Below are 27,961 nucleotides of genomic sequence, written 5' to 3'. Positions count from 1 at the left end.
GTCACTGTCTAAAACTGAAAGACAAAGTGTATCTTTGGCTGATGGGTCTGTGACCAAAATTATGGGACAAGGTGACTTGTATTTATCCTGCTTAGGAGAAACTGTAAAAGGTGTGTTGTATGTGCCAAATTTACAATCAAACCTTTTATCTGTGGCACAATTGGCTGCAACAGGGTATATCATAACATTTAAGAAAAATGGTTGTGAGATATGTAAACATGGGAAATTGTGTGCTACTGGTATGTTAAAAGACTCCTTGTACATTGTGCAAAAGGCAAGGAAGCCAAGCTGCAAGGCTGCAGTTGGCAACACTCCATATCATGACCAATGTGTACACCAGATGCACAGGAGATTTGGTCATGCTAATTTCAAATATATAGCACAAATGCCACAGCTGTGTGCTGACCTAAAGATAAAACCCTGTGATAAATACTTAGACTGTGTAGTTTGCAAAGAATGCAAAACACTAAAAGCTCCTGTGAGTAAGCACAGTGACAGAGTTACAACTAGACCTTTGGAAATTGTACACTCTGACATTATTGGTCCTTTTGCTCCAAGTCTTGGACAAGCAAGGTATGCAATGACCATCATTGATGATTTCTCAAGATACACATTTATCTACATCTTAAAACATAAAGATGAGGCATTTGAGAAATTTAAAAGTTTTGTGACATGGGCAAATGGAAAATTCCCTAGGCCTGTATCTGCACTCCAATGTGATAGAGGAGGAGAATACTTTTCTCACAAATTCAGAAGGTTCCTAGTGGAAAAGGGGATAGAACAAATTCTTTCTAACCTGTACACCCCTCAGCAAAATGGTGTTGCTGAAAGAAATGGCAGAACCTTGCAAAATGCGATGGAATGCATGTTAAAAGATTCACGATTATGTTTTAAGTTCTGGGGAGAGGCAATATCGACTGCCACTTATGTTCAGAACAGGTTGTATAACTCTATGATTCAGGACACTCCATTCCATTTGTTTTATGGTGTGAAACCAAAGGTAAGCCATCTTAGAGTGTTTGGTAGCACTGCATGGGTTCACATTCCAAAACAGCAGAGAAGGAAAGGAGGCCCCACAACAAAGAAAGCCATCTTTGTTGGCTATGAACAAAGCCAGAGGAGCTACAGGTTCATAATGGGAGAGAAATTAATAATTAGCAAAAGCGCTTCTTTTGCTGAACAAAACTGGGGGAGATTAAATTCTAGCTCTCCAGTTGAACTGACCACCACAAGAGAACAGCAAGGACTTGCTGATGGTGATCTTTTGCCTGATGAGGACATTAAACCAGAAAAGCAAACTGAAGATCTGTCTGATGAGACAGATGCTTCTCAGGAAAGTGATAGGAGTCAAAATTTAAGCCCTGTATTACCTCGCAGATCTCAGAGGAGTAATAAAGGCGTTCCTCCATCACATTTTCAGGCTGAAACAGTAAAGGCTTTTCACATATTCACAGAACCTGAGTCTTTAGAACAAGTGAATGCTTTACCACCTGAGATTGCACAAAATTGGCATTCTGCCATGCAACAGGAATTAGCATCCTTGAAAGAAAATAAAACATGGAAACTGGTAAATCTACCTCCCAATGAACGCTGTCTGGGTTGTAGGTGGGTTTTCAAACTGAAAAGGGATGCTGATGGCAAAATCCAAAAATATAAAGCAAGGTTGGTTGCAAAAGGGTTCACTCAAAGGAAAGATTTAGACTTTGACAAGACTTTTGCACCAGTTACTAAAGGTGAATCAATTAGATTACTCTTAAAAGTTGCTGCACTCAAGGGAATGTCAGTTAACCACTATGACATTCAAACTGCATTTCTCTATGGTGATTTAGACCACAGATTATACATGCAGCAACCCCCTGGCTATGAAAAAGGGGAGACTCTAGTCTGTGAACTGCAGAAGTCAATCTATGGGTTAAGACAAGCTGCTAGATCCTGGAACCAAAAAGTAGATGAAAAATTGCAGAATTTTGGTTTTGAAAAAAGGAAAAGCAGATCCCTGTGTATATATGAAGGACAAACAAGGCTGTATGTATCTGTGCATTTATGTTGATGATTTGCTGCTGTTCACATCAACAGAAAAACAAAGGCTTGATTTTGAAGCCTGCATGAAAAGCCATTTCATATTAAAAAGCCTTGGAGGTGTAACCAATTACCTAGGTTTGGAAAAACACAGGAAGAAGAATGGTAGCTTTCTGTTAAACCAAAGGGGAGATAATGGTAAAGTAATGTGAATGGAAAGACATATAAAGTCAGAGAAGATTGGTTTGCATCTTAATCTATAGTGTAAAAAGGGGAGTGTTGAGGTTTTCCTACTAACGATTAAGACTGCTATTGTATCAAATCATTTTGGCCAGGTGAAGGGGTTGTATTAGATTGTCTCCTCTCACGTGCGTCATGCAAAATAGCCTGGGGGGAGGAAACCTGCCCGGACTTGTTCTCACTTCCTCTTTTTTCTCTGCCGGCAACGTAGGCAAGCAAGGCTTGCTCCAAAGGGAGCTAAGTCCTTTAAATGTTTTTTGTTTTTGCTTTCTGTAAATAAATTATTTTTATAGAAATGCTTGGTGTGTGACTTTTTTGACCTCTCCTGGGCTAAAGGCTTTCCCAGCATCTGCCAACATGCACCATGCGCTGGCTTTGAAGCAACTGTCTGGCTGTGGCACAGCCTCAGAGAAGCTTTGTGTGCCAGAGCCAGCACCATCTCAGCACTCATCTGCCTGGCATTAGGCTAATGAGTTTTATTGAATTCCACCCCTTGGGTACATGAACGGGCCTCAAGCAAGAGGACAGCAGCAGAAGCCTGAAGCGGCTCACCCCTGCCCCACTGCACCTTCCATGGACATGGCCAGAGGGTGCATCTGCTGCCCGAAGAACAGCAGCAAATGCGGGGCTGGAATGGTCTTAAGGCACCCCTCCTCTGAGAGAGGGGTCTTTGGCAACCTCGCAAGAAAGTGCCACACATGCCAACCTGCTCCTATGTGGGTCGACAGCCTCTCTCCACATTCCTCTATACTTCTCCCTTCTCCACATGTAGATTATCACCTTCTGCATGACTAGTGTGCACGACTAGTGTGCACCTACCTCTCCAAACTGCATGCACAGTGATCAGCCACACCATCCACACACCCCACAAAAAAATCCCCTAGGAGGCCTCCTGTGCTAGAGGAGACCTTCTGCCCCAGAAGGAGACGCAGCAGCTTTTCCCATCCTCCAGGCCCTCTTAGGCAGGGCACTGTCCACATGGCAGGCGGCAGCCCCTTTCCTGTCCATCAACAGCAGGTGGAGGCTGACCCTGGCGTCCTCTGCCACAGCAGAGGTGAAACAGGACACAGCTGATGGAAGCAGATTCCTTTGGAGGCCATGTGGCTGTGGTCAGGGGCTTCAGGATGCTGCCACCTGGTCATCCAGAGCAGGACCCCCACGCACTTTCACCGGCCTCTTTCCAGAGAGGCTGCAAGGAGAAGGTGGGAGCCAGAAGGGGAGCAGCTTATGGGTCTGATCCCTCAGAAACGTGGGTTGGAAGCCTGGATGGGTCTTGCTAAAGGTGACCTATTCCCTGCTCACCGTCCCCCGGAATGTATTTACTTCCACCCAGGCAGCTTTGTAATTTCATTATTTATCTCCCATTTAGCCTCTGACAGATCAAAGCCTCGACTGAGGCAAAGAAAGCTGCAGCGGGCATGCAAACAAGGCTGATACATTATTAATTACTCTAAAACAGTTTCATTAGGAGATGTGTTACACGGCTGTTTGTCTTAAAAATTTAAGCAGGGTAAAGAAAACAAAGAAAAGTCGGTCTTGCAGGGCAGCCGGCATGAGGAAGGAGAACGAGCAGGGTGTGGAGGATGGTTCTCCAGCCTGCCAGACAGAAGCGCGTCCTGAGACAAGCCAGCCACGGCCATCGGCCTGCCTGCTCCGAGTTAGAACTGAAATTAATGGCAGAGGAAAGGAAGGCAAGCCAAACCCTTCGATTTCCCCAGATGGTGCCCAACTGAAAGACCTTAATGAACTGAAATGGGGATTTATTTAGCTTAACACTTGTTCTGGGTAAATGGCGGAAAGCATGATTGAAGATGAAATCATCAGGAAGAATCAACATGGTTTTTCCATTGACGTTCTTACCAGTGTCAGCAAGAAAGCCGGCAGGGAATCTAGAGGCCCAGTCACCAACCTTTTGAAGCTAAGCAGCAAAACCTCCAGGACAAACTTGGTCACCTAGGATCATGGCCCTGGATGAGTATCTTTATGGAGCAGGACCCGGGATTAACAGGTACAGGGCTAAGAACAGACAGCAGTCAGGGAAAGCGTTCACTCAGTCAGAGGGGCAAACATAGGTTCCCCAGGCACCAGCGGTTGGGGGCTGGCTTGGTCAGAAATGGCCTGGAATTAAGGGTGAGCAATGATGCAGCCAAGCTGATTGGTGACACCACAGAATTTGGGGTGTTTATAGCACACACACACACACACACGCACAAAATGGGGGTCAGGGAGGGAACAAAGACCTCCAAAGCCATCACTCCCTACAAGGAAAAGGGCATTAAAATGGGAAATGCAGTTTGGGATGAGCAAATGCTTGTTAGTCCACACAGAGGCCAAAAAAACCCACCCTAACTTCCTATTTTTCTGGTATCTCAACTGGGAATGGCTAACTTAGAAATGAAAGGAGGGCGACGTATCTGTGACAAGAGGATGAAACACCGGCCAGCTCCAAGGTGGGAATCGCTGAGGAAGGGGGATTTCTGAATAATCCTGCCTTGATGCAACTCTTCTGGCACAAGAATATGAGGCGCAAAGTGCGTGTCCAGCTGGAGGACATGCCTGGAAAGAAGTGGGCCTTTCCTCCTCCTGTTCTTGGGCACCAGGCGTTTTGTTGGAAGTTTCCCAAGGGAGAGCCAAGCCAAGTATTTTGCAGCAGAAACAAGAGCGCACCTTGTGGCCCTTTGCAGTGAACCATTTGAACAAACCACTGTAGGCTTTCCTACATTCCTTGGTTGCAAGCAGGCTGGAAGTCTTGTGGAAGGAGGGCTATATAGAGACACACAGCCAGAAAAAAGAGAAAGAAAGCGAGGAACGGGGAGAGGAAAGGGGAGAAGACGGAATTGCTTTCCAAGTGATGGGCAAAAGGCTGTTGGGGCACAGTACCTATTGCGCTTTCAAAGAGGTACCAAAAGGGGAGCCAAGAGGTTTGGTTCACATTTCTATAACTGTATAGATCTCCACCCCCACCCCACCCCCACCCCACCTTTGCTTACTACCTGTTTTTAATTCTATGAAGAGATGGCCAGGAGAAGGAACATCCATTCTGCATTAACAAGGTTATTAGCACTTAATTATCTGAGAGGGCTGTAATTGAAAAGGGAAAAGGCAGCACTCCATCCACATTCCCAGATTCTCTAAGCTCCTTAAGGCAAGAAGGGTGGCTCTCTTTCCCTTTTTTTTTTTTCCGCATTATTCACAGGAATGTGATACTTATAAATATTAAAACCTCTTGTTTAAAAGAATTGCAAGGAGCAGGAGGATGCACTTCCCTCTGGATATGGAAGGCCCTGGCTCTTAAAAATATTTCTTAATGAGGATCTGCTAACTGTCACCAAAGCTCACAGAAGTAGGGGTGTTAATTGTGCATGACGGGGGTGGAGGGATTTGAAGCAAACATCACCTGGAGCTTTTGACTATGTGCTGCCTGATGGCATTGAGAGAAGGAGGGGGCTCTTCTGCCCCTCCCAAGGAAGGCCACATAACATACAGTACCATGCCTAACCAAGCACTTCTATCCTCTCCTAGGCTTTCCTACATTCCTTGGTCCCAAGCAGGCTGGAAGAGTCTGGTAGAAGGAGGGCTATATAGAGATACACAGCTTGGAAAGAGAGAGAGAAAGTGGGGAACAGGAAAAGGGAAAGATGGAACTGCTTTCCAAGTGACCAACAAAAGGCAGCCATCAGGGTACGGTATAAATAAGCTTATTTGCTGACCAGATGTTTTCCAGACAGCTGTCAGTCAGTAGCAGGTGGAGCAGGGAAGGGGCCTCTGAAGAGCTGAGCAGCCAGACTTCCCTTGCAGCCTTAAAAGCCACGTGCCACGTGCAGTTGTGGTCAATCTTGCAGGAGGAAGAAAGGCTTCTACGTCAAACCACCCTGAGATAAAGCAGAGAGGCCCTCTCACACTGGATGGATGTCCCACCACCTGCTGCCCAGGCGCCCAGACCCAGCACAGAGCACACCTGGAGAAGCACCCAAGAAGGCAAGCTTGGTCCCCTGGATTGATGTTTGCTGCCACCTGATGGCTGTTCCGCAAGTCGCAGCCCGTTGGGAAGAGGACCACAACTGAGCTGGTCACTCAGTGCCTAAGATCTCTTCCTTCCAGTTCAGAGCCAAACGAGGCCTGTGCTGCTATGCCCAGGAAGGCATTGGCTGGTGCTATGGACATCTTTCCTGCCAGGCTTCCTAACCAGCCTTGGCACACAGAGGAGCAGGGTTAACACACCTGACAGGTAACCCTTACCCAGCAGCTCAGGAAGAGGGTGGTCTCCACAGACCCAGGTACACCCCAGACATTGGGCAAAGGCCAATGGCACCACTTGCAGAGATTAAGGTCACCATCACATTCTCCCTACTCTAGGACACCACCAGCATTCACAAGCTTGTGTAATGCGGGCACCCTTGCGGAGCAATGCAGGAGAGCACAGGGCACCCCATGGAAACAGGCTCCTCCTTAACACTAGGCCATGTCTCAGAAGGACATGAGCATCTGCCTCCCTTGCCCAGAGGTGCCATGACTACAACTCCCAGGATGCCCAAGCCAGACGGGTGACTAGGAGTTGTGGTTCTAACACTGCCGGGAGCACCAGCTTTTCCTTCAAAGATTACTTCAGACTGTTGAAAACGAACAGGCACCATTTCCCGTCCAAGTGAAGACTCCAATGCTTGGTGCAAAGCAGAGGAGCAACTCCCGCCCACTGTCTTCCCACCTAGGATGAGAGATGGTCACGGCCAAGCAGTGTGTGGAACCAACCATGGTCCAACTCCGCATCCACCTCTTGCTCCAGCATGTTTCTGCAGAATAGGGGTGAAGGAAGATGGGGGGCTATTGAGCACACTAAAAGCTAAGCCCTTAATCTTAACTAAACACATTACCAATGAGCTTATCCACAAAAATCTAATTATTATGTGTGAGGCCAGGCTTAATTGCTTGTCCTTGACATGCATAAAGTACCACGTAAGCCTATTACCCAGTTTAAGCTTATTATCATCATCACCCGGCTTCCTGTCAAAAATATAAAACAGTTAAACAATGGAGGGGAAACAATTAACAGCTAAACTGCCAGGCGAGGCATCTCAGTTTGCAGAAGTGGCTGACTCTGCAGGAGGATCCTCCTCCCAGGCCCAGAACATGACAGGGCAGGGTGCAGGCACAAAGCCCCTCTTGCCCCCCCTTGAAGGAGGCCAGAGCAGCCGCCACCCCCCCCTTTCAGTGCTCCAAGTCGCTGCTGCAGAATAGAAGCGAGTAGCAGAGGTTCCCCTCCTCACATGTCTTCTTTCAGAATAACGACCAGGGTTTCAGCTGGAAGAGAACTCTGCCAAGGACGACCATGGGAAAGGCCTGGCCAGTGCAGGTGGCCAGTCCAGCGGGCCTGAGAAGAGGGAAGCCGCAGAGTCTGCGGGAGCAGCACCAACAGACACAGCCCGTCTCCTCCCCTGGGCCAGGCCTAGGCCAACCTGTGGAACTGCTGCCTCCTCTCCCACAGGGAAGCAGCCCAGCCGGATCGTGTGGGTATGAAGTGCGCTCTGCAGAGCACAGCAGCTTCAAGCCCATCTTGAGTATGAACAGAGAGCAGAATGTACAAACAGCTGACAGCCTTTCCTTTGAATTTCCAAGCCCTTCCTGGCAAGTAGGAGCTGGGCATGCCCCCTCCCTTCCTCACCTCCTGCCTTGCTTCCTGGCACCTTTTCCCCAATCCCTAATTAAACTGTGCTAATACGGCAATCAATATGGCAGAGCCAGCTGCACCACATCCCCACCCACATGGGTGCTCTGCAAACATATTATTACACATAGGATGTTTACAATAATGTTTAATTTGTACAATTATTCATTTTTCTATCTGCCTCATTTGCCTAACAATTAGCTTGCTCGGATTTGCCATGACAGAGAATGACATGAGTTTAAATAAGATTTTCATATCTCCCTTTTCCTGTAGCTAAGGCTAATCAAAGTTGACCCACGTTACTGGGCCATTCCCCAAATAAACGTCTGTCTCAGCAGCAGCTGGAGACAAGCCATGATCCAGCACAGGAACCCTTCTGAAGAGGCAGCTGGCTTCCCACTTGCTCTGGGGCCACCCCAACATAAAAGCCACTGCAGTGGTGCAGACTCAGCCCAGATATGGAGGAGGAAAATAGGCCACCAGAAGCTGCAGGAATGTGGGAAAGCAGCAGGGCTGCCCTCACCATCCCTGAAAACATGGTTGTGCCTAAGGGGAGAAGCGGCCACTGGTGGGGACACCTCCTCCCAAATGCATAGTCGTGGTGGGGGCGCACAGACAATGCCCCCCCACTTCAGCGGTTCAGCCAGGAGCAGCCCAGGGCAGCTCCCCTCTAGGCCCTGGGGGAACACTCTTTTAAACAAGTACGTTGCAGCTTCAGCGTGTATGCACAGGGCACTGATGTGCACATGTGACAAAATCCCCACACAGCATTCCACTGCTGTTTCACATGCTGAAAGGCTAAGGCATATCTCAAAAGCAGAACCACAGTGTTGGGCTACGTCTCTCAGGCCAAAGAATTCTCTCTTGGCCAGTAAACTGGGGGACAAAGCTGCTATAGTGACCTTCTGGTGCCTGGAATGGGCCTCAAATTTATCCTCACCTCACCTCATCCCTAGACTTAAAACTACAAGCTTGTTCAGGCATCAGCTGTCAGGCTCACAGCCCCTACCCCGCCGCACGACACAGCCCAAAGCTGGCATGGCAACCTCAACCCCTTCAGAAGCAATATGGGAGGACATCAGAAGTGGGATGATGCTTCAGGAGACAAGCGGGGCATTTAAGCAGCAAAGAGGAAAACAGAGATGGGCCTCTTGTTGGCAGAGGTACAAGGACGGGTCCCGGGACAGTTTTGGCCCACTAGCCAGACAGTCTCTGTAGCCTGAAGCTGGAGCAACTGCACCCCAGCAGGGGAAGAAAGAGAACACAGGGCCTTCCCAACCTGCACAAACACCTTTGCACTATGTCAAAGGGTGGGTTTTCCCACTCCAGGGGATGCAGCCGCTCTGGGCCTCTCCGGGGGTTCTGTCACATCCCCCCCTGGCAGAAGAGGCACCCCACACGAAGACCGCAACCTTTCCAGGGAGTCCCTGTAATTCTGGGAAAGTTGGGAGCCACTCTGGCTCCCCTTCAAGCCACTCCCCCACCTCACCCCGTCCAGGAGCCACATTGTCCTCGTGGCCGCCTCCTCCTCCTCAGCTCCTGCTTCCTGCCTGTTACCCCTGTGCCAGACCGACTGAGTCCTTCCTGCGTCTGCCGCTGCCTCCCACCAGCTGAGGCCGCTGGATTTCAGTCATACCCAGCAGACGCGTTTCGACTGACACCGAGGCTCGACCCCATCTGCCGTCTGACTTTTCTCCCACTAGTTAAAAGGAGAATGGGATGGAGATCGAACTGTAACAAGCAGTGCATACTTGTCCCAGAAGGCAGCAAGGGGAAAGAGGCTAGGTCAGAACTGAAACAGTGACAGAAAGTTAAGACTGGAGCGCAGCCCGGGGGACGCCCTGAAGCAGCCCAGAACGCCAGCAGTTCACGCCCACTCCATACTCTCTTGCAGGCCCGGCCCATTCCCTGCCTGACACTGGCAAACTCAGCCCAGTCACAGCAGCCCAGAAAAGGCCCCTCATGTGGCCCAAACAGGAACGGATCACCTGGAACGTGGCAAGTCTTGCCTAGAAAGTTCTCTCAAGTTCGTTCATCCACGAGTAACAAAACGGTGCTTTCATTCACCCAGAAAGGAAGACACTCCCTAACTGAACACACAAGTCGACAGAGCCTGCCTCCCTCACTTCCGGCCACCAACACAGCAGCAGCACGTTTCAAAAAATGAACACAGGCACGGAGTAAGAAAAAAAAGAAACTTGTTATTTACAAACCATACATTTAAATCGCGGCAAGTACCAAAAGCCTGCACCTCTGCAGAATCTGCTTTCCATATAAATGTCCTTCCACCTCTCAGTGGTTTGCAGGGATCCCCAGAGAAGAGCCTCCCGGACTTAGGCAGGAGAAGCCACAAGAACAGAAAACTGCAGGTTAATTTTCCAACCAACTTCTTCAGCCGTGGCTGAAGAGGAGGTGACGGCGAAATTTCACCGTTCCAGCAAGCCCTTCAAGGAAAACTTGATGCAGAAACAGGCTCCCTGCTCTAGGGAAGGCCTGCAAATTCCCAAGGGCGATGCTTCACACCAGAAAAGTCACAATCGCAATACTCCATGGGAGCAACAGTCCAGGGAGACACCAGAGCATCGAGGACAAAGGCCGTGTCGTATTCTGAATTCTCTGTACCTCTCCCACCACAAAGCACCTGGCATTTGGGGTAAGAGGTGACGACCAGCCGCAGTACCTTCCACCTGCCCTGGGAGTTCTATCTTTCAGCTGGACCAACATTCAGGAGTCTCCATTCAAACAGCTCTTAGGCGCTTTATAACACCCTCAGTATTCCAGGTGTCTTATTAACCTCCCCCTTTAGGGACACAGTGGCTTTCCTGCAAATTCTAGAAGGTGAACTCTGGTTAGTAGGAAGTATCCCCCTTCAGCAGGTGCCTGAAAAGAGCTTTGTCCCAGCTTGGCCTGGATGTTCACATGTCCTCCACACTCCATTTGTATGCTAGCTCCTGTGTTGCTTTTTTACTTGCTATTCTGGCAAAGCGCTTCTTCTCAAAACCATTGGACCTGCAGAAACAAAAGACAACAGCTAGATGGGAGCTTTGGAAGATGCATATTTTCAGGGGAAACTAGATGGCCTTTATGACAGTATCAGCACCTTCCAGGAACCACACTGATTCAAATTAATTCAGGGGGAAGGGAAGGCAACAGCCATCTAGAGTGGCCCTTCCTAAAAGTGCATGGAAGACCTGCTGTCCTCTTTTATATTCCTGGATAGCAGATAAAAGGAGTGCAGGGTTGAACTGTGGAGTCCCTGGTGCCCTCTGAACTTGGCTGTTGGCTGGCAGATGTTTCATTGCCTGACTAGGTAACATCATCAGTGCGAGGGAGTGTGGGGTTTGCTCCCTGCTTATATGCAGTAGCTTGCCCTGCCAGTGCTAGGGGTGGGGGTGTTTTCTCCTGGGTAGTTCCTTGATTGGGGCATTGTTCTCTGCTTGTTTGTCTGATGTTAATCCCTGCTTCCCAGGGTGTTGGCTGCTGGAGAGGATGCGTTCTGGTCTTTTTGTTTCCTTCTTAGCTTAATTATTGTCTCTTTTGAATGGTGTGTAAATATGGTGTACCTCTGTGTGTCTCTTGATGGCTGATGTGTCTAAGTGCCCAGCTTCCAGGGTTAGGGTTAGGGTAAGGTTGCCCTTTAACAAAAAAAGTTGTTAGCCACGAGTCAACCCCGCAGGCAGAGAAGGAAGCCTGGATCCATCCCACTGATCTTTAGGACAAGGAATAGAGCGGTCATCACTCAGGCTACGGCCAGAAAGAGTAACTTACCTGTCTACTCCGTCCCAGCGATAGCCAGGCCAGATGTTAAACCGGTTCAGCGGGGGTGCTGGCCCGTTATACTTCGCTTTTTCTAGAGGACAGAAGAAGGAAGTAAACAGTGGAGTTTTTTTCCCTTAAAGGGACTACTCAAGTTAACACGGACCCAAGACACAGCGAGGAAACGGAATTAGACACGGTTCCCTGCTAATATGAGGTGCCACTAAAGAACCAGTGACCCACAGAGCACGAAAGAGGCAGGCGCCATCGCTGCTGCAACACAGGAAAAACAACCAGGAAGCAAGAACTGGGCTTAAGCCACCAGGCGCCTTTCTCTGCATCCTCTTCTGAACACAGGCCACCAGCTCCCTTGAAAGGGGGACACGACAGCTAGGGCAACATCCCGCTGGCACCCACAGGCCCTCTTCCCCACAGCCTTCCAGTTGCCGCTCCCGCTCTCCCTCCAGCTGCGCCTTTTAATCATTCTTCCCTCAAAGTCCCTGCAGTTGCGAGGCCGCGGCTGCCAGCACTGACCTTTGCCATCCCGCCCCTCCTTGGCCTTCTTCTTCCTCACGAAGTCGGCCATTGGGTCTCCTTCTCTCTCCTGCTCCCGCAGCAGCTTATCCAAGTCCTCGTCGTCAATGTACCTCGCCAGGGGCTTCTGCATTTCCTTCACGGCATCTTCCACGTTTTGCTGCTGCTGTCTGCTCTGTGCAAGGCTGGAACAGAAAGGCACATGTTGCACATTATAAGGAAAGGTGGCAGGAGATGTGGGAATGCTGTCGCTGCCAGGACCACCTCACAAAACGGCTACGCGCCACAGCTCCATAAGAGAGCACACCGACACACAGAAAGTCTGACGCTTCACCTGGGCTTCTCCCCCAAAAGCGCGCAGGTCCTTGGAAGAACCTGGCTTTGAGATTCCGGGGACTTGCTACCAGGCCGGAAGCCAACCCTGGCCTCGTTCCCTTGCTTGGCCAAAAGGTCATTTCCTTTCTCACCCTTAAAGACGTTTCCCCCCAGGACACGGGGCTTCCGTCCTGCAGTCCGGAAACTGCCAGCTCACCCTTTCCCCCACTGGGCATACTGCTCCTCCCGCTGAGACTTCCCTTCTGCTCTCTTGCACTGCTCCAGCCACTCCCGCTTCAGGTCCCTCTTTCGGCCCGTCTCGTCCCGGAAAACAGTCTTAGCGTGCTGGGATGCATCTGAAGAAGAAACAGATATATCACAGGATTCAAAAGCAACCACACTGCTAAGGCTGCTTCCAAGTGGAGGTCTCGAAACCTCTTCCCTTTTTCCCCCACAACAGATTCTTGCAGTAATAGCAAAACCATGATGGGGAAGAGGAGGAATGGAAATGGAAGACTCGCATGGCAACACTTGACCCCCCCATCCCCCGGAATCCCATGAAAGATGCAGCTGGATTTGATAATGAGAATGCTAGATGAAAGCATCTAAAATCACTGCCCTTGATACATCCAATCGACCAGCCTCCTGGACCAGGTTTTGCCTGGGAAAAGCTGGATTGAAAACTGGCCTGTGCCATGGATGCCCTGTGCAATTTCAGGATCCCTAGGAAGAGAATTCTCACCCTCCAGATGTTTGCTGCTGTTGCTGCCGCCATCCTGCCGCTTATGTTCCTGCTGCTCCCTTCTCAGCAGATCAGCTGACACCAAGCCAGCTTTGCCCCCTGACAGCATCTGAAGCACACACAAGGCGGAAGCAGCATAAGAGTTACATCACATAAATCATGCGTTCGAGGCAGAACCTGCTTCCACCCTGGCAGCCTCAGCTGGAGCAAGGCACTCTCCTCTGACAGGGCCCTGCAGCGCTTCTCAAGTTCCTGCGGGAAGCTGAAGCCTCACCCTTCGGCTGTTCCCATTGGATTCCATGGCCTGATGACGTGGCAGGACAGCAGAGGGGCTCCTGGACCTGCAGCCTTCCTTTTTCACGTCTGGACCTCTTCGGGGAGGAGATAAGTCAGAATCTGGAGATTTGTGCCGGTTCCTTCTAGGAGGGGAGAGATCGGAAGGGGAATTTGGCCGCCATGTGCCTGCACAGCCAGTGGCCTGTGGTGGCGAAAGGTCTGAATCTGAGGCAGCTTTATCACGCCTCCTTCTTGGGGGAGAACAGCCAGAACTGGATTCGGAATCGTGTCTCTGCCGCTTCCTTGGTGAGGCTGCTGTTGGCTGGGGCTGCTGGTTGGCTGGAAAACCAATAAAGAAAATGAGACATTGTCCAAATGCATCACCAAGGCTGGCTGATGGTTGCCAAGGTTTTATTAAGGAGTTCAGACAACTCACACTCCAAGCTATGTAAGGTATTTAGGCACAAGGTTACTCACTTCGGGAAGACAGCCCCTTCTGAGGCAGCAGCAAGTCTCCCTCAGCACTACATGCTTTCTTGCAAGGCAGCAACACATCAGGAGCAGCCTTACACCTGTGGCTGGCTGAGCGCTCATCTGAGAACAATTCATGTTGGCCTCCACTCAAGCTTTTGACACGATTTTTGCCTCCTGCAGAAGGTAGACTTTCAGGGGACAGATCAGGCTGGGCATGACGGCCCCTCCTAGGCGGGGACTGGTCCAACAAGTACTTTTTTTCATTTCGTTTTGAGGTTTCTGAGCTGAATAAGGTAACAGAAGCAACAATCTAAGTTCCTAACAAATATACCACTTTCAATTAGCCTTGTTTTATAAGATACAGTTTCATACATTTTTGGCCCTTGTCTGGGTACAGAACGAGCATCTTTAAAAAAATTCTTCTGATCTGAGGACTCTCTGGCTTATTCAGCAATTTGGTGGTAGCACATAACATTAAGTATCACAGGTTTTTCCCCCTAAGCCACAATTCCAAGAACTACAAAATTTTAAAGGGGGAAGGGGCCACTGAGGTCCTAGAGTCCAACACTTACCCAGTGCAGAGATCCAAAGTAAAGCATACTTAATAGAAGAGTGTCCAATCTCTGCCTGAATGCTGCTTAACATCCCTCTCATACCACTAAAAACTTTCCAAAAGGAAATCCTGAAATCAACTACAAATACATACCTTTAAATAAAGCATAGAAAACAGAAAGCTCATTCCCAATAAACTTTGGATTTCTGTTTTGGTAACTTCGTAGAATCAATGGGTTGACTATTGTGGCAATGCAGCAATTTTGTCTAAAAAAAGTGCTACTCTCACTCATTCCACCCACAAACTGCTTGAAATAACGGCTTCTGAACTAAAGGAAAGGCCTGCAATCAGTAGTAAATACTATTAATTTGTTAAAGTTTTTCCCCACATACATAAAACTTGTTGAGGTTTTCCTACTAACAGATTAAGACTGCTATATGTGCCTAATCATTTTGGCCAGGTTAAAAGGTTGTATTAGATTGTCTCCTCTCACGTGCTTCATGCAAATCACCTGGGGGGGGGAGGAAACCTGCCCGAACTTGTTCTCACTTCCTCTTTTCCCTCTGCTGGCAATGTAGCCAAGCAAGGCTTGCTCCAAAGGGAGCTAAGTCCTTTAAAATATGTTTTCCTTTTGTTTTGCTTTCTGTAAATAAATTATTTTTATAGAAATGCTTGGTGTGTGACTTTTTTGACCTCTCCTGGGCTAAAGGCTTTCCCAGCATCTGCCAACAAAACTCTCCAAGAAATACAAGTAATAGACGTAGCCAGAAAAATTAGGCTATTAGCTACTCAGCTAACGTTCCCACATCTCACCTGCTTATTGATGCTGTCGTAGAACGTCCAAGTAATTGTGGCTCTTCATTCTGATCTTAAGAAAAAAAAAGTAAAGCCTTCTTCATATGCAGACCCAAGAAAAGATCTACAATTGTCTTTTTCCATCTGGCTGTTCCCCAAAATTTGGGAATTACAACTCCTACAATTCCTAAAAACCAAGAGATCTGGAGAGCACCTAATTTGTTACTGAAGAAAGTTGATCTCCAAAATGGACATTTTTCAAAAAAAATGGTTTTTCAAAGGAAAGGAATATGTGGAACTTAAGACAATCCCCACCCCTGTAAAATTATAAAAGACCTTTCCCACCTATAGCCCTTCTAAGACCCCTACACAGAAAAATTCCTATTTTCAATAAACTGTACCTTCCTATCAGAGAATCAAACAAGAGACTGTGTTAAATACCTGATACCAAGGCTATGCATGGCAAATTAATTCTAAAAAGGCATAATTTTCTTTCTGAAGATGTAAAAGAACTACCTCAATCCTTGATTGTGCATATTTATTTCACTACTGCTTATTATTCAGTTCCACAGTCACCTTTCCAAACCATTCTGGCTCTCACCTTTTAAAGTGCCCTTTCAGCCAGCATAACCTGAGCCCTTTCTGCTCAAAACCTGGATTAGGGCAGAGCCTGTATGCAGTTAATCCAGTTCAAGTATCTCGTGCACAATTAAACCGTTCTCTTAGAAAAGCTCCAAACTGCTAACCTCCTAATAACTTCCATTTGTTACTTGCTCGGAAAGTTTCCATCCACTTAACTTCATCCGGCCGTTCATCAATAAATTCAGCCACCTGGAAACAACAGATAAGGAGGCCTGTTTTTCTTTACAGCTAAAAGTCCTCCTACCGAACCACCAGTTAAAGTTTTCACTCAATGGGTTGTGCTTGCCTGCTAGCTTTTGCTCTGAAATCCATTCATCGTAAATAAATAAGAGTTATAGCAATCTCTGCTACAAGCAACCGGCAAGGAAAAGCCAGGTAAGAGCGCTCACCACCGGCAAATCACTTTCGTCCCCCTCTTCCTCCTCCTCCCCCTCTTCGGCAGGCCTGCTCTTCCAGCTCTCGTCGTCGTCGTCCACTATGCGCATCCTGGGCGTGAAAAAGAGGACACTTCAGCCATAACTCAGGATCACTCTTAAGAACGCTAGACTCGAAAGCAGGAAACTTCATGGGATAAGAAACCCAAGCCCAGGGCAGGCGCTTTCGCTTCTGACCAGTTCCTTGAAGCTTAAACCAGGGAGGGGGGGGGTCGTTATGCAGACGGCCACAGAGGCGAGTAAGACGTCGAACTCCGCCGAGGAACTCCCGCAAGGCTCCCCCCCAGCGGAGTCAGATGCCCCGTCTGCCCAAGACGGATTAGGGGCCAGCAGGGAGACCGACCCTCCGGGCTTCCCACCAGGATCCCCACACGCAGGGAGGCGCACGCGGGCCTCGAGTGACGCGGAGCAGTCAAGTCACGCCCCGGCGCTTTTTCCCGGCCCAGGCAGGGGCTTCGGCGGGGCGCCTCTGACGGCAGCTGAGCCGCCCGCCTCCGCGTTCCGGTTTCCGAGCCGGGGAGCGCCCAGGAGGGCCGGAGGCCCAGAAGGCCGAAATCACCCACCGGCCCGCCGCCGCCTCCTTTGCCGCCCTTTTCTTCCGCCGCCGCTTCTTGCCCGCCTCGGCCGCGCCGGCCTCCAGGTAGCGCCGTCGCAGGTACTCGGCTTTCGAGAGCCCCGAGGCCGCCGCCGCCGCCATCTTCTCTGAGGACCCGGAAGCGGAAGCAGGGCGGCCGTCGAGTCGAAACCCCAGAGGAAATGGTCGAGGCTCCAAGGCGCCCTCTGGCGGCATCCGCAGCTGTTTCCATTCTCAGGCGCACTCCCTCGGCCGCCCCCCAAGCCCCGAGCGACCCATCGCGCTCGCCGTCCTTGTTTTTTGTTTTACTGTTTTTTAAATTTAATTTAATTTAACTTTTTATGTTCATTTCTTTGGTTGTTGCGAGCCGCCCAGAGTGGTAGAGACGGGCGTCAGACATGTTTAATGATGATGGTTGTTGCTGCTATCAGAGCCCAGCTGGCCTCGTTCAAACAGAAGAGACCAGTCAATCCCTGCTCAATTGCCAGTGAGCAGGACCTCAACTAGGGGGGGGCAGCCGGGGCATGTGCCCTGGGTGCCGCACTGGTGGGGAGCCAAAATGAGTGCTGGGAGGGCGCCAAAATGGGCGCAGAATCCATGTTTGCCCCGGGTGACACAGACCCCAGTTGCAGCCCTGCCAGTGAGTTGCCAAGATGCATCTAGCAACGCAACTCGCTCTGCATCTCAAGATGCCAGCAGACCAGAAAAGTTGCCCACTGCCCTTCAGCTCATCGCTGCCCAACACCCAGCTTCTCCCTCCAGCCCCCCCCCCAGAACACCTTTTGCACCAAGAGGCCAGTTCCAGTTTCCCTGCTTTGAAGCTACTGCTTCCCCTACAGCAAATGCCAGGGGGCACACTCACCACCTCCAACAGGTAGTGAGGAATACAAGCAAGACCCTACAGCAGAGCACCCAGGAATCCTTAACCTCCCAGTATGTTAGCCAACAAAGCCTGAAACATTTTAGCTAGCAAAACACGTTGCTTTACTTTAATTGGACTGAGCCATTGACCGCTCTCCAATGCTGATGAATCCTTACATAAATGCAGTGAACTGGAGTCAGTGTTGAGGTTTTGCCCACATCCCAAACCACCATGCTTAGCTCAGGACAAGCAGCTTGAATTGGATGAAATGGAGGATGATCCACTATTGTGAGCCCCACAAGGGGAGACATGCTCTCCCCCCAGAGGCCCACCCAGCTCTGAACACCTGAGTTGTGTTTAGAAAACAAATAAAATCAATATTGTTCCGGGGGCTTCAGTTCTGATTACAGATTAGCATCAGAGGGATTTCTGCTTCTCGGTCTGCTGTTTTTCTTGGTTAGGTATAATTTTTATTATTCCGGTTTTAATTTTGTTAGGGGTCCAGAATCTCTGTAGAGTGGGAAGTAAGAAAGGCCAAGCCAGGACACTGCCAACCTATCTTATGTTGCAGGGCTGCCCAGTTGGCACAGCCCTGTACCTGTCACTCATGCCAGCAGAGCCAGGGAAGTTTTAAGGACACATTGGCATGACTATTGGTAGGACAAGGGCCGCTTGCAAACTCTGAGAGGGAAGAGCCATGGAATGACAGCCCAGGGCTCAAGATCTCCCCAGGACACTCGGGAAGATGGCAGGAATCCAGGAACCCACAGAACACTCGAGTTTCTATTGTTCTGAAATAAACAAGATAAGGACAACAACTGCCCTGGGGAGGCAAAGGCCCAGAGCCTCGCAGCCACAAGGAGCTGGTGGTCCTCCCATTCCTACACCGTGCCACGCCTAGTTCACATGCGAGTGCCAAGTGACACTGCAGGACCACCACCCACAACAGGGAGAAGGAAGAGGGTTGCTTTTCACTGTGCACAGTGCCCTTTTCTCCCAGACATGAAACCAGCTTTCGGGTCAGTGATGCCTCAGTTTTAATACTTGGGTCAGCCTACCCTGCCATCTACGTGTAGGGCAAATTCAATCTTGACAACAAGCTACTTCACGCCAAAGAAAAATGATTGGCAAAAGCTCGAACCATAGCAGTCCAGTTCTCTACACAGAGTGCCCAGCGCACCAGCTCGGCTACCGATGGGAGGAAGAGTCTGCTTCGTAGCCCTCCGTTCTCATGTCGTTCAAGCCCAGCTCTTCGTTTTGTTCAAACAGCCGCTCGTATCGCTCCATATGCAACTCCGGGTCATCTTCGGGAGCATACACGTTCTGGGAGCACAAAGAGGCGGGGCATCAGACCGGACTGCAAGGCGGCAGGTTGTCTGCAGTGCATTCCCTGGGGCTTACAGCCTTTTAGGTAAGTAGGACTCCTTTTAGGAACAGGATTGGGGTTTGTAAAAAGCTTAAATCAAAAGTGCTAAGAATCAGGTACACTATTATTAAAAATATGCAAAGCCAGGACAACATTAAAGGTGTCCAAGAGCCACCCCACCCCCTTCACGCATCTTCCTGCCAACACCACGGGGAGCTTTCCCCAACTCAGCAGACGCCTCGCTTGCAAAACTGCCATGCTGGCATCTCATAGAATACCAGATCACATACAGCTGATCCTCACAACCCAGCAGTTCAGCAGTGAAGGGAACCACTTGCCCAAGCAATTTCAGCATGAAAGGAGTAGACTTGAGAGTCCCCTACATCTTGCCCACATGACATTCCCTAACAAAGGATGCTTTGAAGTCTCTGTCTGTAAATATGTCTGTGAATATAGCCCCTGAAACATTTGTCTTTCACTCAGCCATTATAGGAAATGTGAAATAGTTGCATTTTGGAACAAAATACCCAGTACTTCTTACAAAACCTGACAGTCCCTTCTTCCTCCAATTTTATTTGCATTAATTTGCATTACCTGAAGGTAACTGTTTCCCGCAGGATCATCCAGGACAAGATGTACCTTCATCTGCCCCTCTACAATCTGGTAGGGAAAAAAGAAAAGCAGGTTGCTCACCACCCTCCGTCTGGCCAGGGTTCACAAGAAACGTCACACTTTGCATGACAGAAAGTGCCCAGGTTCACTTTCCGTCACGCAACAGACCTGCAGCGGGTGTGATGCTGGTAGCACATGCAGGGCTCAAAGGCGGCCTACCTGCTGGAGCTTCCTCCCGAAGGCACATAGTTTTTCTGCTTTGTCAGGGCAGGAGCCATCTCCCAGGGTGAATGGGTTCTTCTCCACCTGTGGGAGACGGCTCAGGGTTAGGGCCCAACACAGAGCTCTCCCAGAACACCCGAGGAACCACTGCTCTGCCCAGCAGGCCCAGGCTTTCCAAAATCCTCCGGCCATTCTCTTCCTTCGAGACCAGCAGCCAGTTCTCCACCTTCTGCCCAGATGCCAGCAGTCAAGAGGCAGGAGCAGCTCCACGCAAGGGAAGGCTTCCATGCTCGCTGTTTCCGCTGATCTCCAGTTCCTTCATTTTAAGAAACGGGGTGAGACAGGACAGACCTATTGCCTCTCAAAATTCACTCACCAGACCCTGGATATCCTTCAGCAACCCTTCTAGAGTGGTGAATTTTCCACCCAGCGCTCCCATTCCTAACTCAAACTCCAGCTCTGGAATCTGCACCTTGCAAGTTTCAGACTGCAAAAAAGAGACAACTTCATTTAGTTCTGGAGGCAACTAAAACTGCAAGCGTTTACAAAAGGTGTGAACATCAGAACTGATAGAAAAGAGCATCACCTTCAGAATGTCCCTGGTCATGTCTGCAGGGCCCGTCACGTGAAGGGTTATCTTGGTCCCCAAAGGCTCAATGGCTCCCCCCGACTTAACCTACAGCAAGTGAAGAGAGGGTGGCAAAGCAGTAACTTGGAGTAGAGCCCGCAGTGCCCTCAAGCCAAGAGAAAACCTGCCCTCCTGGAACGAAAAGGCTCACCTCATTTGTTCTGTGCCCACAGGAGTCGCAGTTGGTAGCCATGATGATGACTTCTTTGAAATGGGGAATCTCTGAGGAGAGGCGGTGAAGGGAAACTCCACCAGGCAGACTCCACCGGCCCTCTTACCACAGGCCTCACCCCTTGCCTTGCACAAGGAGGGGGCTTGCGAGAGGCCCACATTATCAGAATCCCTGCCAGGTACCCTTGCCCTCTAAGGGCCCACACTTTTCACGTGTGGCAGCATACACTTCTGTTCCCCATCACAGGACTGGTGCGGGCAATGGGTGTCCTCCACAGGGCCAAAGGATACGCACCAGCTTCATGTTCGTGCCGGCAGGAGCGTTGCATTCCGGACAGTTGGTGCTGAAATGCAGCACCTGGTGCAAGAGAAGCCACACTGAAGCACCTCTGCCCGGAGGGCTCCTCTGCTTCCAGTCGGGCAGGTGCCAGGTCCAAAGGGGGGCACTCACCCTAACCCAGCTGCCAGCCCCTTGACCGCCTACTCACCTCATTCCTCAGATCCTCCGCAGAGTCAGCCGAGTCTTCCTCCGAGCCCTCTGCCTGAGAGGAAGAGGGGGACAGTGAGCGTCCGGCCACAAGGCACCCGGAGCAGCAGCCGCCGCCTGCTGCACCCACCCAAGGCCTTTCCAAGCTCCCTCTCACCTCTAGGCCAAGCAGAGCTGCCTGCTGAGCCGTCCTCCTGTAGTGGGTAACCTCCAGGGCATCGTCCTTCTGCGGGGCATAGGGGTTCTCCACAAAGCTGTTTCCTGAAGGGTCATCGAGAATCTGGAAAGGAAAGCAGTGCCGCTGAAACACTCCTGTGCAGGGAACAGCGATGCCCATTGACAGAGGCTCCTCGCAGCAGCCCAGCCTGACTTACAAAGGTGAAGGCCGACTCCACGTCCTTCAGGCCTTTCAGCTTAGAGATGAACCTGTCAATCTTTCCTGCCACTTCAGTGTCTGTTTTCTAGGCCAAAAAGCAGAAACAACCAATGTGATTTCCCACCGGGAGAATCCCCCAGATATGGAGGGAGCCCCCTGCTGGGGTCCAAGCCAGAAGCGTTGCCTGGCAGAGGCTCTCCAGAAAGGCAACTCTGCAGCAAGAGCCCCAAAGCCACCAGCCTGAGCCAGCGGGGCCAGCTTGCTCGTTTCCTAGACCGGCCGGCCAACTGCAAGCTGCCCCCGCCCAATTCAAGCAAAGCAGACTGAGGGCAGCAAGCAGCTATGCTGCAAAACAGCCAGAGCGCCACGGGGCTCCTCGTAACTCCTCTCAGGTGGCGCTGTCAGAATTGCAGCTGGCCGTACTCCGCTGGGCAAACAGGTGAAGACCAGCCTCTCATCTTTCACTTCCTGGGGGGCCTTTAAACCCCAAGAATCCACTAACAAACAGGGTGTTCTGGAACAACCACCAGGTTTGTTTTTTTTCCCCAAGTAGGCAAGAAGTCTGTCTGCAACTAACACCCCCAAACGCTGATGCCAACCTAGAACGGTGCCCCGGCTGGGAGAGAAGTTCCCCCAGATTCCTTGAGAGCAGCTTACTCTGCGGTCCGGCTGATCCTGCTCCAGTCCTGCTATTGCTCTGTCAAGTATCCCTTCCAGGGTTGTAAGAGCTGACGGGAGGGAGGAGGAGGAAAGCACAGCTGTGATTACTCCACGCTTCCAGGTTAGTCACAGCGTTCTTCCACCCAGGCAAGGAAAAAGGTTATCCTTACTATGGGGGCAGGGGGGAGAGGTTGGTTTACACGAATTAAGGAAGTGGCCTCCTGCCAGCAACCAGATGCTCTGGAACAAGCCAGCAGTGAGGTGTCAGAAAGAAGAAACAGCTGTAGCTGCTGTCCTTCCACGGGCAGCAGCACGAACACACGCCATGAGCTTTCTAACCCCGAGTCCCCACCCGCTGTGCCCGTTCCAATTGGCCTGGAAAAACAACAGCAGACGGCATGAGCAAGATTAGAGCCACACTTCCACACAGCCAAAGGCCAGCCCGGCTTGGAAAGAAGCCTCCACTCCCCTCCCTAGAACACAAGGGAGATGTTTGCAGGTTGGGCAGACATCCAGGCCAGGAGCAACTTGACCTATTGCAGCGCCGGTACTTAAGTAACCGTGCAGCCAGAGCCTGGTGGCAATGCTCCCCAGCACACCCTAAAAGTTCTCAGAATATGCCCTTCCACATCTGGAAAGAGCAGCTCCTCCTCTGCGGGGGTCTCCGCCACAAAGGCAAGAAGGTGCTAGGCACGCCTCTCCCTGTGGCCCTGCCAGCTGCCCCAAGACAAACCAGAACGGCCTCATACCCACCTCCCTTCTGGGAAAAAGCAGGGATTTCAAAGTCTAGCTCTGGGACTCTAGCTGTGGCACTGTCAGTCTTCACCACTCCCCTATTCATATCCTGGAGAGAAAGATTTTTTAGGAAAGGTTACTCTGCCCAAGAATGGGGGAGGACAAGGGCTAACCTGAAGCACTCAGGACTGGCGGGGCAAAACCAGAAGGCGATGATTTCCCCAGGCAGCCGCAGCCACCTTTCATCTCCCCCCACGCACACACCCCAGACATTTTTAAATCCCCCCCATAAGCCCCCAGAGAGGAAGAGAAACATCTCAAATTCCCAGATACTGGTTTTCCTTAGAAGGGTGCCACATCTCTCTTTCCGGGTTGGTTTGAGCGCCGACTGAGAATCGGGACTTCCATTTCTGGTGGGTGGGAGGGTCGCCTTTAAGGGCTAGATCTGGAAGCCGGCCCAGGGCTGAGCAGTAGATCGAAGGGGGGTGGGCGCGTGTCCAGGCGTATCCGGGCCGCCCCCCCAGCCCCCGCTCAGCACAGCCCACCTGCCTGCTCTTCACCGCGAGGGCGTAGCGCACCCCGCGATCCTGGATGCGGCCGGCTGACTGGATCTCCGAGTTGGTCCACCCGCAGCTGCTGCAGGCGAAGGAGCCGACGATGACCTCCCTGAAGAAGGGGATCCTGGTCAGCAGCAGCCGCGTCACGCCCTGCGTGGGAGGGACGGAGAGCGGCCTGAAGCCCAGCCGGCGGCCCCGGGCCGAGCGAGCGAGGGAGAGAGGGCGGAAGGGGCGCCGCGCGGCCAGGAGGCTCCCCCACCACCCGCGCCCTCCCGCCCCGGGGAGGCGCCGCGCCGCTCACTCGGCGGTAGCAGGCCATGCACAGCGACTCGATCTCGGCCGGCAGCTGCTCCTCGTCCTCGGCGCTCAGCGGTGGGAAGAACCCCGCGCCCGCCGCCGGGCCCTCGCCGAGCGCCGCCATGCTGCGCTGAGCCCTCGTCGCCGGCTTCCGCTTCCGGTCCCGCCCCTGCGTGGACCGGAAGGAGGCGGCCCTCCCCTTCCTGCTGCTGGCAGGGCGTGGCCGCCAAGAGGCCGCCCGCGGGCGCCCCTTCCCAACGGGCGGCGGCTGAGAGCAAAGGAGGGTCCCTGCGGGTCGGGGTCGCCCCGGCAGGTCCTCTCCGAGGCGGGGGCGGGAAACCTGGCCTGTCTGGAAGGAGGCCTGCTGGGAAAGGGGCCGGGCGGTGGGGACCCCTCCTCCGGCGGGTCCGCTTAGGGTTCGGGGGCCCGCCGGCTCTGGGACTAGGCCATCGTTGGTGCTGGATGGGGTGGCACTGCCCCAGACAGAGCCGGTGTGCAGTCTGGGGGTCCCCCTGGACACAGGGCTCCTGCTCGAGGATCAGGTGGCACTCGTGGCTGGGAGGGCCTTTGCGCAGCTTCGTCTTGTGCCCAGTTGTGCCCATTCCTGGATCCCCCTTTCTGCCTGCTGTCACTCATGCCCTGGACACCTCTGGTTGGACTACTGCCGTGCACTCTACATGGGGCTGCCCTTAAAGGGCATCCGGAAGCTTCAGCTGGTGCAGAATGCAGGGGGTGGGCAGTTATGGGTGCTCCTAGAATTGCCGATGCCACAGCTCTGCTCTGGGAGCTTCATGGGTCACCAGCTTGCTTCCGGTCCAATTCAAGGTGCCAGTTTTGGCCTTTAAAGCGCTTCATGGCATTCATGGTCATCTGAGGGAGTGCCCCCCCCCAATTATATCTGCCTGCCCCACCAGGGAGGGCATGTTGTGGGTCCCATCAGCTACAGAGCTGCATTGGAGTCCCAGGAGGCGGGCCTTCTCTGCCGTGGTGCCCACCTTGTGGAACATCCTCCCCACCACCACCAAGTGAGGCTGGCTCTGTCCCTGTTGATTTCCCAGAACTCCCTTAAAACCTGGTTATGCCACCAGGCCTGGGGGCCCCAGGGGACTGGTATGGTACTGAGGTTATCATCAGCCGCCCTCTCTTAGCCTTTGTGATTTTTAATTTTTTTTATAATAATTTTTTAATATATATTAATTTTTCGTTGTATGCTACTCAGAGTCACTTTTGCGTGAGATGGGTGGCCGTATAAACTTGATGTATAAAATAAAATTTGATGATTAAAAAGGCCGGGGCAGCCTGCCTGACGGTGGGGAGCCCCTTCCTCCAAGTGGGCCTGCAGTCCCCCACCCCTCACTTGGCCTCTTGGCCACTCTGCCAGGACGCCTCCCCCCCCCAAACACCCCTTCTTCCCCAAGAGACAGAGCCGTGGTGGGTGGCTGGGCTGGTCCTTTATTTCAACCAATAAAGTCTCAGGGCTCTTCTGGAAGAGCTGGGGGGACTGCCCTCTTTCAGGCCTCTGGGGTAGGAAGGAGGGCCTCTGCCTGCTGGAGGGCATCTGTGAAGGTGACGATCCTGTCCTGCACTTCCTTCTCCAAGAAGCTGAGGTAGTCATCCACCCCGCTGGCATGAGGCTGCAGCTTCAAGCCCAGCTCCTGCACCCTTTGCACCATGAGCTGGTTGAAGCGCTCTGCATAGGAGCCCACTCGCTGGCGGAACTCCTCGATCTGCTGCCCGATGTCTCCCTTCAGGTTGCCCAGGTGGGGCACCAGGTCTCCCTGCAGAAGGGTGCCGAGCTCCTCCCGCAGCCGCTCAGCTTCCCCCAGGAGCTTGCCCCGCAGGCCCTCTGCGCTCTTCGCCACCTGGAAGGAGAGCCCCTCCAGCTGCCGCTTCAGCTGCTCAGGGCTGGTCTGGGCGTAGAGTGACAGGAGCCTGTGCAGTTCCTCCACCGCCTGGTCTGCCTTGGCCTTCAGCTCCTCAGGGAAAAGGGCCAGCTGCCCCTTGATGTCTCCCACCTGCTCGTTGATGGTCTGCCGGAGCCTGTCGACGTAGGGGGAGAGGGCGGCTGGGAGGTCACCCACATTCTCCTTCACCTTGGCCTGCAGTTCCTGCACCAGGGAGGCCAGCCGGTCACTCGTCTGGGCAGCCAGCGTGTCTGCCGTCGCCTGCAGCTGCCCGGTGTAGAGCACCAGCTGGCCCTTCAGGTTCTCGGCAATCGTGACCATCTGGTTCTGGACCTCCACAGCGAAGGGGCCAATATCGGTCTGCAGCTGCTGCAGGTCTTGCCTGATTCTCTCCTTCACTTTTTCCCCTTCCTCCCCTAGCTGGGCATGCAGCTGCGTGATATAGGGGACCAGCTTTTTCTTCATTTCCTCTGTGTAGGTGTTGACAGCCTGGAGGTTGTCCTGGATCAGGGTGCTGGAAGAACAGGGGAGGGGAGTCATTTCTTTTTCCTTTTCGCCCGATTCTCTCCTACTGGAGCCTCACCCAGTTATATGCACCTCATCGGGTGGTCCTCCCCCATCCAAGTGCAGGAGAATCAGCAGCCTTCTTTGGAATGGTTTTTGCTGGCTGCTCACCTGAGCTGCTTGGTGATGTCCAGCTGCTGGGCCTGTCTCACAGTCTCCTCGGCGCTGCTGCCGAGCTGGGTGAAGTACTGCCAGACCACATCGGCCAGCTGTCTGGGGGTGAGGCTGTCTTGGGCCCCTACAGGGGTGGGGAGAAAGAGGTCAGTGCCGAGGGCAGCCTCTCTGCATTACCAGGGACCTCGCCTGGATTCTTGTCGCCCCATCCCCACCCGTGCTGCTGCTGCTGCTGCTGCCTATTCAGGATCTCCGGTGCCTGAACCCCAGGCCGCTCCAGGTGAGCAGCTGAAACCAAACCCAAGTTTGTGAGCAGCCCACCTTTTCTGCAGACCGGGCCGAGTCTCCAGCCGCAGAAGCACCCCCAGGTCAGTCTTCAGACCTGAGCCAGGCAGCACCTCGGGCTGCCTTCACCTAGCCCCTCCGGCCTCCCCAGGCGGCCAGTTAGCAGAAGCAGCCCCGGTCGGAGAGAGCCCAAGGAAGGGCCCAGGAGCCAAAGGCTGTTCACAGTGATGGGCCAGGGGCCGCAGGCAGATACAAGGGGCAAGATATGGATACCTGCAGTGGCAGCCAAGAGGCTGAGGAGGAGGAAGGCGACTGCCTTTGGAGCCATGGTGGCCGGCAGGAGTGGCAAACAGGGTCGTCTCAGAAACAGATCTGCAAAGAGAGGGGGCAGAGGTGACCCTCTCCCCAAGGTGGCGCTCTGCTTTGGCCACCGTCTTGGCTCCAGGGCCGCGGCCTCGCAGCGGTGGGGATCATTGGCTCCCCCAGGCTGGGCAAGGGAGCCAGGAGCTTCCCCAAAGGGGACGAGCCAGAGCCAGCTCTGGGGTGCCTACTCAAGCTGGGCTGGGGAGGAAAAAGGGCAACTCCTGCCTTGCCCAGCCCAGCTCTTGCCTGATGAAGCCGCAGCAGCAGCTGCCTGTTCCCAGCAGAGAAGCCAGAGGGCATGGCTCGCCCAGCCCAGCCCAGCCCAGCCCAGCCCCCGCACCCTGGCTTCCAGAGAAGGGCAGGGGAGCAGATCCCGCCTGTGGCCGGAGCTCACCTCCTTTAGGAGAGGCTGCTGCTGCTCTGCGGCGCTGCCTGGCAGCCTCTCTGTATTTATCCCCTTGGGGAATCATCTTCCTGCATCCACGCAGGCAGGCCTGTGACCCCTCCTCAAGCTCTTGGACTTTAGCAGGAGCGTGACGTGGAAGCCTGCATGGCCACAAGGTTGCCTGGTTATCTGCTGGCTCCACAGCAGGTTTTTTGCACGATGCCCAGGCTCTGCCAGCAGGGAGAAGATGGCACATACCTGGCCAGGCCTAAGGCTGGGGAGATCAGGAGAAGGAGCAGAATTCTCAAAGACTCCAGCAGCAATAAATCTAGGTGATGAAGAGGTCAGGAACAGGAG

The 27,961-nt window shown here is 52.4% G+C and overlaps 3 protein-coding genes across 4 annotated transcripts; all 3 read right to left on the bottom strand.

Moving 5' to 3' along the window:
• Nucleotides 1–10,608: 10,608 nt before the first annotated feature.
• BUD13 (BUD13 homolog) lies at nt 10,609–17,148 on the bottom strand. Its single transcript, XM_063310965.1, has 11 exons — nt 17,006–17,148; nt 16,398–16,494; nt 16,113–16,197; nt 15,385–15,439; nt 14,022–14,302; nt 13,543–13,883; nt 13,269–13,377; nt 12,744–12,882; nt 12,212–12,396; nt 11,690–11,771; nt 10,609–10,930 (listed from the first exon to the last, which is right to left on the bottom strand). Exons 1-11 carry the CDS (start codon nt 17,137–17,139, stop codon nt 10,837–10,839), a joined length of 1,602 nt encoding a protein of 533 aa, XP_063167035.1. The 5' UTR covers nt 17,140–17,148; the 3' UTR covers nt 10,609–10,836.
• A 1,518-nt stretch (nt 17,149–18,666) lies between these two features.
• Nucleotides 18,667–24,146, bottom strand: ZPR1 (ZPR1 zinc finger). Of its 2 annotated transcripts, XM_063311061.1 has the most exons (14): nt 23,994–24,146; nt 23,681–23,842; nt 23,154–23,244; nt 22,398–22,468; nt 21,739–21,825; nt 21,522–21,644; nt 21,366–21,419; nt 21,169–21,235; nt 20,858–20,928; nt 20,665–20,754; nt 20,455–20,565; nt 20,076–20,162; nt 19,839–19,904; nt 18,667–19,201 (listed from the first exon to the last, which is right to left on the bottom strand). In XM_063311061.1, exons 1-14 carry the CDS (start codon nt 24,111–24,113, stop codon nt 19,067–19,069), a joined length of 1,335 nt encoding a protein of 444 aa, XP_063167131.1. In that variant the 5' UTR covers nt 24,114–24,146; the 3' UTR covers nt 18,667–19,066. The 2 variants fall into 2 exon arrangements, with proteins under 2 accessions (XP_063167131.1, XP_063167133.1); XM_063311063.1 differs by lacking the exon at nt 21,739–21,825.
• A 1,277-nt stretch (nt 24,147–25,423) lies between these two features.
• APOA4 (apolipoprotein A4) lies at nt 25,424–27,704 on the bottom strand. Its single transcript, XM_063311064.1, has 4 exons — nt 27,614–27,704; nt 27,130–27,228; nt 26,569–26,695; nt 25,424–26,407 (listed from the first exon to the last, which is right to left on the bottom strand). Exons 1-4 carry the CDS (start codon nt 27,687–27,689, stop codon nt 25,501–25,503), a joined length of 1,209 nt encoding a protein of 402 aa, XP_063167134.1. The 5' UTR covers nt 27,690–27,704; the 3' UTR covers nt 25,424–25,500.
• Between the last annotated feature and the right edge of the window lie 257 nt (nt 27,705–27,961).

The sequence above is a fragment of the Candoia aspera genome, chromosome 9 (genome assembly GCF_035149785.1).
Source record: "Candoia aspera isolate rCanAsp1 chromosome 9, rCanAsp1.hap2, whole genome shotgun sequence".
NCBI classification, from domain to species: domain Eukaryota; kingdom Metazoa; phylum Chordata; class Lepidosauria; order Squamata; family Boidae; genus Candoia; species Candoia aspera.
Note: the sequence above shows the minus strand (reverse complement) of the source record. Positions and strands in the feature narration are given on the sequence as shown.